Below are 11,074 nucleotides of genomic sequence, written 5' to 3'. Positions count from 1 at the left end.
ACAAAGCTGTAATCATCAAGACAGTATGGTACTGGCACAAAAACAGACACATAGATCAATGGAACAGAACAGAGAGCCCAGAAATGGACCCTCAACTCTATGGTCAACTAATCTTTGACAAAGCAGGAAAGAATGTCCAATGGAAAAAAGACAGTCTCTTCAACAAATGGTGTTGGGAAAATTGGACAGCCACATGCAGAAGAATGAAACTGGACCATTTCCTTACACCACACACAAAAATAGACTCCAAATGGTTGAAAAACCAATTTTTTTTAAGTTCAGTTATTCCTCATAGTCACCTGGTATAAAAATTTCCTTTTAATCTAGGAATTCAATACTTCATCATTTGGGGGATTTTTTTCTTATATTATAGCTTTAGATACATTTTCAATTATATTGGTTGGTTTTTCTACTTTAAAAATACTAGTCATTCTTTTTTTAAAAGATTTTATTTATTTATTTATTTATTTGAGAGAGAGAGAGAGAGAGAGAGAGCAAGCACGAGAAGGAGGGAGGGTCAGAGGGTGAGGGAGAGGGAGAAGCAGACTTCCCGCTGAGCAGGGAGCCCGACGCGGGGCTCAATCCCAGGACCCTGAGATCATGACCTGAGCTGAAGGCAGATGCCTAACCCACTGAGCCACCCAGGTGCCCCAATACCAGTTATTCTTATGTTAGACTGTCCTGTTTCCATGTCTGTTATCTTCATTCTAACTGCTATACTTATTTGTCCTTTTACTCTTTACTTACTATGATTATCTCAAATTTTTCCTGTATGTCAGTCATTCAATTTACTATTCTAAATGTTTCTAATTTATTAGTCTTTTAATGGTATTGATTTGGTCTTCAGTCTGTCCTCTTAGCTCTGTGATATAACCTTTTAATTCATTCTCACACTGTTTCATTAAATATATGTCATTATCAAGTTTTCCAGTACAACAGAGTACTTACAGAAATGTTTTTTTCCTTGAGAGATTTTTCTTTCAGATTGGGTTCTTCATCTGACTTTCATGACATACTATTTATTTTCCTTTTGATAATATTTTAAAGTGGGCAGCTCTGTCTAGGTCCTGTGTTTGTTCTGATAAAGTATCAGTGGATTTCCCTAGACTTCCTTTTCCACACTATTTTTTTTTTTTCCTTCCAGGGATAACTTGAGATTTTATTGAATATTCTTTTTTTTTTTTTAAGATTTTATTTATTTATTTGAGAGAGAGAATGAGAGAGAGAGAGCACATGAGAGGGGGGAGGATCAGAGGGAGAAGCAGCCCCCCCCGCTAAGCAAGGAGCCTGATATGGGACTCGTTCCCGGGACTCCAGGATCATGACCTGAGCCAAAGGCAGTCGCTTCACCAACTGAGCCACCCAGGCGCCCTTTATTGAATATTCTATACCAGGAACCATTCCACTGAGTTGGGTGTGTATCCTGTTTCTGTGGCAACATTCCCTGGCACCTTGGATTGCTGCTTCGCTGCAGCATGGCACTGTGGGAATAGGATTCCCTAGATTTCCACTTTCTTCTGTGACACTAGTGATGATACTAGGGGCTTCTATGTTAGAGGATTTTACCTTGACTATGATATTCTATGATACACAGAATATTCTATGATATTCCAAGATATATGTAAACTTCTTTTCACTGTCTTTACCTAGAAGTTTATGCCACTTAATTTTGATCCTAAAGGGTAATAACAACCCAATGAAGCACATTTATCAGACTAGTCTCAAAATGGTTTCTGACTCTTCCAGAAAATCTATCTCCTTTAGAGATACTTTATTACCTTTAAAGATATAAAAGGCTACACTGTACTCTTTGGAGAAAATTTTAAAAGCAGCTCAAAAAAAAACTCTGATAAAAAAAACAAAAAAACAAAAAAACAAACAACAACAAAAAAAACTCTGATGAATAATCCACACAGCTGGGGGGAAATGTTGCCAGTGTTTTCAGTGGAAAAATACTCACTTGGATGTATGAGTTCTACTGTGTGTATTAAAATCTGTTATATCAGTTATAATAATAACCACATAGTATTAACACAGTGACATATCTAAAGAAGCACATTCTTTCTTCCTTCAGCAAATGTCTTCCTTCCCAATGATAATGTGTATGCAATTACTCATGCCTGGTATCTTGATGCTATCCTAAACTTATCCTTTTCATTATCTAGTTAGCCAACAAGCCACACTGATTTTTACTAGAAAATATTTCTATTATCCATCTTTTTTTGATAATCATTGCCAACATAATCCAACTCCACACAGTTAATGAAAATCTTTGACTAAATTTATAAGCTTCTCAATCGACACTAGTGAGACTATCTTTGAATTTTTATCATGCAGTTCCTCCTCCAAAAAGTCACAGTGGTACCCTAATTCCCTCTGCTTTATATTTATATGCTTCTATTCAGTTTTCAAGAAGGTCTTTACACTGATGTTACTACCATACCTAAGCAAGTGGGAGAAGACTGCATGCAGTAATCCAGTAAGTTCAAGATTTATTTTTGGTGCTACTTCTCTCATGGAACTTTCTCTAAGCACTGCCTCAAACTGATCTTTCTCTAGTCTGATTTACCACAGCACTCAATGATACAATATCATACAATGGAATCCTTCATTATTACTTCCATTAGTTGATCTTTTCTCTCCAACTAGTCTGCCTCTGCTATCAAGGACTTTGTCTTATTCATGTATGTATGCTTTTTCTTACAGCTCTAATAGCAGAGCTGACTCAATGTCCTTCTTGAGATGGAAGGACATACAAAAGAACTTCTAAAGCATTCTTTTTTAGTTCAAAGTCTTTCTCCCACCAAACACTGGCTATTCAATAGAGAGGAGAGAAGTGAAATACCTTGGTGGCATAGACTTCATATTGCTCTCTGGCTCTTCAAATACATTAGGACTTGCATCAGGTGTTACCGATATGTACGGGGCAGGTACAGATGTTGAACGTAGATATCTCATTTCATCCTGGAAGAGGTTGTCATCTTGATAGCCCACAAAATTTTCATGATGATGCCTGCATTAAATCAAATCCAGTGACTTCAAGTATGATGGCACCATAGATACTTTTCACTTTTAATTTCTTTCATAAAAGTAAAAGCAGCACATTTAACTATAAGGGTGAAGTATTAAAATAATCATAGATGTAAGCAGGAGTAAATAAAAGTCTGACAATTTCACACATAAATATTCCAGGTACCACAAACATTTTAAACCCAAAATTGAACTCCTTTTCTTTTCTTTTGAGAACCTTTCCATCCTCTAGTGTTTTGGTGAATTATCCCACCAATTATCCAGGTGCCTGGGCCCAAGTATCTTGGAGTTGTGGTAGGCCAGTCCTCAACTGTGACCAGCTGTGACCACTCAGCCCTATGAATACTAAGTTTCCTCTCTTCTGACTCCCTATCATCATTGCCTTGGTTCGGGCTCATGTTTCTTGCATGGACTATTGAAATACACTCACCATTTTTGGTAGGAACATATGTAAGAATCATATTTGAGAAAGATTAGACCCATGAAATGTTCCATGGGGTGGGGTGGGTGTGGGTGTCCATTCCCCAGAGGGCTAAAAATATAAAATCCATGATTATGGTACAGTGGCATATTCTTAAACATGTTTTACAATTTGATTCTTTCCTTTTCAAACTGAACAGAGAGTTGTTAACCTAAGTCTCCTAAGTCGTCTGACTGAAGCTAAAGATTTGTTACATTTGGCATACCTAATGATCTCCACCTCGGTTTCAAATGCATTTAGTATGACATTCTCATTTTGTTTCCTGTTCATTTTATTAAAATAATAAGTACAAAATTAAAAAAAAAAACTATATAATTCTGCTATAGAGAGGACAACATTGCTAAAATGGAACTGTTGTTGGCAAGCCATTCCTGCAGGCAATTTCCAGAAATCTTCATTTGACAGCTGTTGAAAAAAAGTCTGAATCTGGTATATGAAAGTCTGTTTACAATGCCAGTGTATAATGTACAGAAGTATAGGCTGTACAACTCAAGGCCAATAGAGGAAAACAGTATACTATCAACAGGCTTCCCCCACCTTTAGTTATACCCTTTATGAAATTTCCATGTTTGAAGCAGAGTGATCTAACTGCCAATCAGTTCATGTATTTCCCTGTTTAATATTCCTTAACCGTTTTCCCTGTGGGATAAAATCCAAACTTAGCATGGGCTACAGAGCGCCACATTACCTGGTCTCAGGTAGCTACTTCTGGGGCATTTCATATGTTTCTCCCAGTGGCCAATGCTTTAACCAGCCTCTGATTCCTTAAATGTGTAATGCTATTTCATGTCTGTCTTCACACATGTGCTTTACTGTGAGGAACTGCTTTCCTCCATCACGTACTTGACTGATTTCTATTTATCTTTCAAGACTGCTTTCTTTCCTTGGAAAGATTCAGGTACTCTCCATCCTTCATGCTCTAAGAGCATCCTATGCCTACTTCTATTAGAGAACTCCTCATAAAACATTTTAAATGTTTCCTTTACAGGTCTGTCTTTCCACCAGCGTGTGAGCACATGGAAGTCAGGATTTTATTACATTCATCTTGGTATCTTCAAGGTCTAGAACAAAGTTGGTACCCAGCTAACTAACATTTAAATGCTAACAGAATGGATACTTCAAAAAAAAAAAAAAAAAGGAAGATTTCGATAGCAAATTGTTTCTTTCCACTTCAGCACTTCCAACTATTAATAGTCTGAATTCAGCTTTCCAAAAAGTAAAAGATAGCTAGAGTCTTAGTTTCTACGACATATTTTGTATTAATAATACAAATTGATAGAGTATTTACATGTTTTTTAAAAAATCCTTACTACCATAAAGTGTGTACCCTACCAGTCATATATTGGTCAAGGCAACTCACAAAATAAATTCCTGGAGGTCTCTTTATTGTACACAAAAGGTAATGTAGTGTGGGTATTCAGAGCATGATATTAATCAACAATGGCTACTAATCCCAAGTGATTAAAAAAAACAACCACCAAGTTATATTACCTAGCTAATGTCTGCAGGTAGAGACAAGGCATTTTAACAGGAAGATCCTCGGAAATGCCCTCTTTCACGCTGGGAAGATGAGACTGAAATGGCTTTGTCGGATGGTAACACAGAATGCTTGGCTCCGCTGCGCTGCTCAGGGAGAGCAGGAAGAGCGCATTCGCCTTAATCACCTGGTGAGCCTCCATAGTGGGCAAGGCACGAGGAGTCTTGACTTGCATTGGTTTCCTCCTGGATTGTTTGACCTGGCAAAGAAAACTTTGCAGTGATCTTCTCCTACTTAGATTCAAATTTTAATTTCTTAGCCTAAGTATTGTGAGCTTCTAATAAAAATTATTAAACACTTATAGAACTATTTTAAAATAATAATAGTGATTACCAAAAATAGCATTCACTTTATGCTTTTCCTGAGCTGTCTGAAATTATTTTATTTTGAACACAAACTATTTCTTTTCTTTCTTTGGGAAAATCTAAATGTAATTTTTTTTTTTAAAGGGTAAGTAGTGTGTGTGTGTGTGTGTGTGTGTGTGTGTGTGTGGTGTGCACCGTATGTTCGGCAAAATTTCTGGTTAGGTGTGCCTCCAGTTCCCATAGACCTACAGCATAATTAAGGGCTAAGACAGAGAGGAGATAAAGAGCAGAAAAGGAAAAGGAGACTGGAAAAGAGGGAGAGTTCAGAGATAAAGGTGAAGAGGGAAAGCCAGCTACATGAGTAGAGCAGTACACCATTAACAGTGAGGAATTACACAGGACACGTTTGTCGGTAACGTATGTGCCACGGCACTGGTTAGTTGTCTTGCATCATCCCAAGGTATGATTTATTTTTGTAATTAAAAGTAACTAACCTAGTACAAATATTAAACTTGAATATTATTCCTGTTATAAAAACTGATCTTTAATATCCATTCCGTGGAGTTATCTGATATTGTTTAAGGATAAAAAGGGATTTTATAAGATTTATTCTTATCACGAACAGTATGGCCAGAACAGAATAAAAATACCTTCTCCCTTGCAGCAGCCTGTTTTTCACGGAGGTATTTTTCTCTACAGCGATCACATACCAGATACCAAGTGCTTCCTCCTATGCCACCATCACCACAGTTACCAGCCCATCCTCCACAAAAATGTCCAATGCTATTGTAACCTTGTCCACCAGCATACCGGCCACAACCTTGAAACAAGAGCAAAAATACACTTTGAGTGTCCTTAACAATCTGATCCTTGATGCTTATACATGAATGATGAGTTACCTTTGCAAAGTAAGCAAAATACTGAAGAAAGTATCTGACTTTTTTTTCAGGCTATTAATTGCATCAGGAAAATAGCCCACTTGGCCAAAAAATAATCAATTAAATGATGCCTAAAATACTGGAGATACTCTCTCTATACAGGTAGAAAAAAAGAAATTTAAGATGGGGGTACATTTAGGTTTATTGACATATGCCAATAAGACTGGACAAAATATTCTGTAAGAATAATATATTTCAAGGAATCATGTATTTCACAAAACATTTCATGTATGATATGTAGAAAGAAAAAAAATTTAACCAAACTCAGGTGAATTTTGGAATACTTATCGATTGTTATAGAAATCCTTACATTTACCTAAAATACAGTCTTCTGGGCACCTGGGTGGCTCAGTTGGTTAAGCGACTGCCTTTGGCTCAGGTCATGACCCTGGAGTCCTAGGATCGAGTCCCACGTCGGGCTCCCTCCTCAGCAGGGAGTCTGCTTATCCCTCTGACCCTTTCCCCTATCATACTCGCTCTCTCAAATAAATAAATAAAATCTTTAAAAAAAATACAGTCTTCTGACTAAATAGTTGAGATCATTTCCATAGGAAAATGACCAAGGAAATCAGTATAGTCTAATTTAATTTGCAACTTTTAACAGAAAAACACTAAAATCGAAGAAGACCTAATACTGGGATCTTTCCTATGTGTATGGACCGGTCATTATTTCTGTTGTGTTAGATACCTTAACAGCACCCTTTGGGTAACACATAAAACATTTCAAAAATAAACAGTGTTTCAGAATGTGATACATTAAGATACCATTGTACTGAGTTGCCTTGCCACCATACTATCAGAATTTCTTTACCTATTTTCCACAAAACTGATACTGATGCACTTTAAAACAGTTTCCCTTTACTTTAACATAATTCATAGAGCAGCTCAAGTCAGAAGTGACTTAGTTCCCTCTTTTTTTTTTTAACACAAAGTGCTTATAGATTCAGTAATACCGTTTACCTGGGTGAGCCTGTCGCATGTGATAGGTCACTGGGTATGGATGGGATTCTCCACACAGCTCACAGATGGTGTCCTTCTCTGGTCCGCCCACGGCCAGCTGGGCCATCTCACCAAACAAATTACCCCTGGGTCGAACTTCTGTCTTTTCCTTTTTCTTTTTGTCTTTTTTGGCCTTCTTATTCTCTTTTTCACACTCTTTCTTTTTAAGGACTGCGCAAGAACCGGGACTTGGAAAAATCATATTCTGGGAAGCTGCTTTGATAGTAGCCAAAGAGATGTCTTCCCAAAAAGCCACTAAATGTTGTAAAGTTAAGGGAAGAGGAGATTTGGACTTCACTGGGTGGTGCATGGACATTTCGAAAGTGGCTTCGGTTTTCCCATCCTCACATTTTTCATGCAGAGGCGGTTCTTTAAGCATAGACAACACCTTATTTTTGTTGATACTACCCATTTTAGATATATCTGGTCCATGAGGTGCAATATTAAACATATTCAGTGCAGATGATATCTCCAATGAATGTCTATTTTTTAATTTGGTTTCCTTTTCTTCTGTAGGCTGTTGGCTATTTAAACTATTTCTTATAGGAGCATGTTCTTTGGAAAGTTCAGGATTAAATTTTAAGAACGAAGAACAGGCCATTGCATCGTGTACTATGCCTTCATGCCACAGGAAAGAGGCAAAGACTGCCCTGGCACACTCAGCCACGGAAGGAGACATGGCTTGCTTGGCGGGCTCCAAAGGTTTGGGTCCATCTCCTTTAAAGAGAAAGCTAGATTTTTCCTTTTTGGGCCTGGTGTGCCTATTAGCACATTTTCTACTTATTTTGGGGGATGCTCTCATTTCCTGTTCATCTTTCAGTGGTGCTTTTCCTATGCTGAAATGAACTTTACTGGAACTTTCATCGACACTCTTAAATTCACTGCTTTCGTCACAGGTGCTATCTGTTAGACTATTTGTTTTTAAAGTACTGGAAGTGCAGACCTCGACCACTTCACTGTGAAGGTTTTCTTGTACCACATGGGGAGAAGGAGCTCTATTTTCGGATCCAGGGGAATCTTTAGAATCCTTTGGTACCGGTTTTGGTTTTGGTGATGTTGATCGTCCCCTTAATGGTTCTGTGAGGGGCATTTTCTTCTTGCGTAGGGTATCTGGGTCAAGTGTGTAAGAGTCTGATTTGGAACGTTCCCGAGGAGGATCAAGTTTAGTTTTAACAGGAGCAGTGCTTTTTTGAGGTAGATTTTTATCATGTGGTGAGGAGGAGCGTGGAGAACTAGCACCAGATGGGCTAGACCTATTGGTTGGGAGAGTCTTTGGCTTAGGAGATGATGACCGAGAACCTGGTCCTGGGGATTCAGCTCTAAAGCTAGAAGACATCCTCCCATCAGATTTTAGTGTCTGCAAGGTGTTATGGTTGGGAGACAACGACCTACTGTGAGAGTCTGACCTCAACTTTGCAGCATCAGATTTCAACATAAGGGATTCACTAGCTGATAAGCCTTCTGTACCCCTTGGCTTCTTCTGATCAGCAGTAGTCCGGCTCATACGTCCATCAGGTTTAAGAGATCTGCTGTGTTTAGAGGACAGTTCTGATTTTCCTGATGTAGGGACTGGTCTAGAAGATGTTGAGATAGTTCCTCGGTCACCTGTATGGTCCATTTCATAGTGAAAATTGTTAATAAAACTATAATTTACTAACAATATAGCCACTAAATATTGAATAAAAACACAGCTAAAAAATTTATATTGTCATAGACAAAAATACTTGAAGAATAAGGGAAAAAAGGGAAATATTTCTTGTAAAATTTCTATTGCATCATTATACAACCATTTCCACCAAAAACTATTTTCATGGATGTACAACAGACTGAACAAATAATACCTATGCATCAGTATGAATTATCCATGCTATCTGAATCTCAGTGCCAGTATAATTATTCATTAGAATTTAAATTCAGGGACAGACCAAAGAGAAAAACCGTAACTATTACTTTTCTTGAATAAGAAATTAAAACCTATGTATTTTAAAATATAAAGTAGTTGAGCTAAATTTCCAGTAGAGTCATACCTCACATCCTTATTAGGGTAATGGTACAGATCTTACTGAATTAGGAAACTGAATTTATATATAGATATACTTATTATTTTCAAGTACAGAAATATACACAATTAGGCCGATAAAGAGCTGCTTAGGAAACACTAATGATTGGATTAGAATTTATAATTAATATATGAATGCCTGAAAGTTATTATTTAATTACATGTAATTCAGGCAGTCTTATTGTTTATAAACAGATTGTATTCTAAAAGTTTATTTAGTTCATTAAGTTTAGCTGGTTAGAACTTAGAGCTGTGTCTTCTTGGAAAAAAAAATGGTGGGATCCTCAGAATTAGGAGTACAAGTCTGAAGCATGGGGCCCTGAAATAAGAAGTCAGGAAAATAACAGAAAAAAGGATAAAAAAAAGTCTCTTTCTCAGGCAGATCACTAGATATTTCCATAGGGACACCGTTTGTTTTTGGCATCCTGGCCCTCATGCAGTGCCTCTCCTTCCTCACGCTTTCCTTTGAGGCATTGGAGCCAGGCTGTCTTTGTCACCAGTAAGTGGTCAACCTACAACATCACCTTTCTTCCCTAAAATAAAAACATCTCCCTTTAATGCACATAATATTAGTTGTCAGGAGAAAAGCAATCCGATTAAAGTGATTCAAGTGGTAATAAAGACTGAAAACCCATAAAACTTGCTAGAAGTATTTATATTTTTTGAAAAAGGGTATGTGGTAAATTGAGATGGATCTCTCAACTGGTTATATTGCAGGTATCTCTCTTTCTTTTTTGCAAAAGGGATGCAAACAAATTTGGATAATGTAGGGAAATGTTTTTTGGCTGGCTTGTGTGTGTGTGCATGGGCATGTGCAAGTGCACACAGGTGTTTGTAGTCTACACTCTAGTTGTCTATAGGTCAAGACAGTATTGCCTAGAATCTGCCCTCCTAACGGAAGGTCCATAAGGACTGGTATTTTTGTCTGTTACTCTTCACTGATACAATGTCAAGAATGGGTCCTGGAATATAGCACATGCTCGATAAATACTTTTTTCTTCTGCTATTCCCAAATTTCAGATTCCCTGAAAATCCACTTTTTATAATTATGACTGCCAAGGCCACAGGGAAAGCTAACTGTAGCCACTACGATGTAAGGGTCAGATGCTTGAGGGTCTTATAATTCTGTAGTAAAATAACGAAATATGGCAAATGGCGTCTCTAGAGCATATTAATGAATGGAACAGTTATTTTAACTGCAACATAACAGTGTTCAGAATAATTATTCTCATTCTTTGAATGAGCAAAATATACTAAATATAATGCTCTTCAGTTTCTACAGTTCTTTATCATTCTATCATGAACTTCATTTATCATATGTAGTATGTGTTCTTTGCATAAAAATAGTGTAAGACACCAGGCTAATTTGAGGGAAAAGTGGTGAAAAAAATCACAATATATATATAAAAAAAATTCTAGATACTGATGCTGCCTTGGTAGAGCACAGATAAAAAGATGTAAAATCTTGACAAATAAGTGCTCTCAAACTGTGCAAAAGTAGTTTAGCAAACTGCTGCTCATCTTACTGATCTAATAGTAGATCCACAGAGCAAATTTTATAAATAAACTGTATTTGGTAGAATTAAGTATCAGTCTAGTCCTTTCCACTAATTTTCAATGTGTGATGTTTGGAGCACTAGTTTTTGTTACTAATTTGACAGCTGGAAGTGCTTTCACCATCACATTTATTTCAGAAGCTGAACGATATGTAACAGTAAAACTAGG

At 37.2% G+C, this 11,074-nt stretch overlaps 1 protein-coding gene across 7 annotated transcripts in view; it reads right to left on the bottom strand.

The window, feature by feature from the left end:
- MYCBP2 (MYC binding protein 2) overlaps window positions 1-11,074 on the bottom strand; it is a 271,010-nt gene that overhangs the window by 42,562 nt on the left and 217,374 nt on the right. For all 7 annotated transcript variants that reach the window (XM_035003215.1, XM_035003216.1, XM_035003219.1 and 4 more), the window contains 4 exons: window positions 7,252-8,895; window positions 6,004-6,173; window positions 5,003-5,247; window positions 2,846-3,013 (listed from right to left, as the gene is read on the bottom strand). In XM_035003215.1, coding sequence (XP_034859106.1) covers window positions 2,846-3,013; window positions 5,003-5,247; window positions 6,004-6,173; window positions 7,252-8,895 — 2,227 coding nt within the window. The remainder of the gene's footprint in view (window positions 1-2,845; window positions 3,014-5,002; window positions 5,248-6,003; window positions 6,174-7,251; window positions 8,896-11,074) is intronic.

This window comes from Mirounga leonina, unplaced genomic scaffold (assembly GCF_011800145.1).
Source record: "Mirounga leonina isolate KUSES-001 unplaced genomic scaffold, KU_Mleo_1.0 Mir_127, whole genome shotgun sequence".
NCBI classification, from domain to species: Eukaryota; Metazoa; Chordata; class Mammalia; order Carnivora; family Phocidae; genus Mirounga; species Mirounga leonina.
Note: the sequence above shows the minus strand (reverse complement) of the source record. Positions and strands in the feature narration are given on the sequence as shown.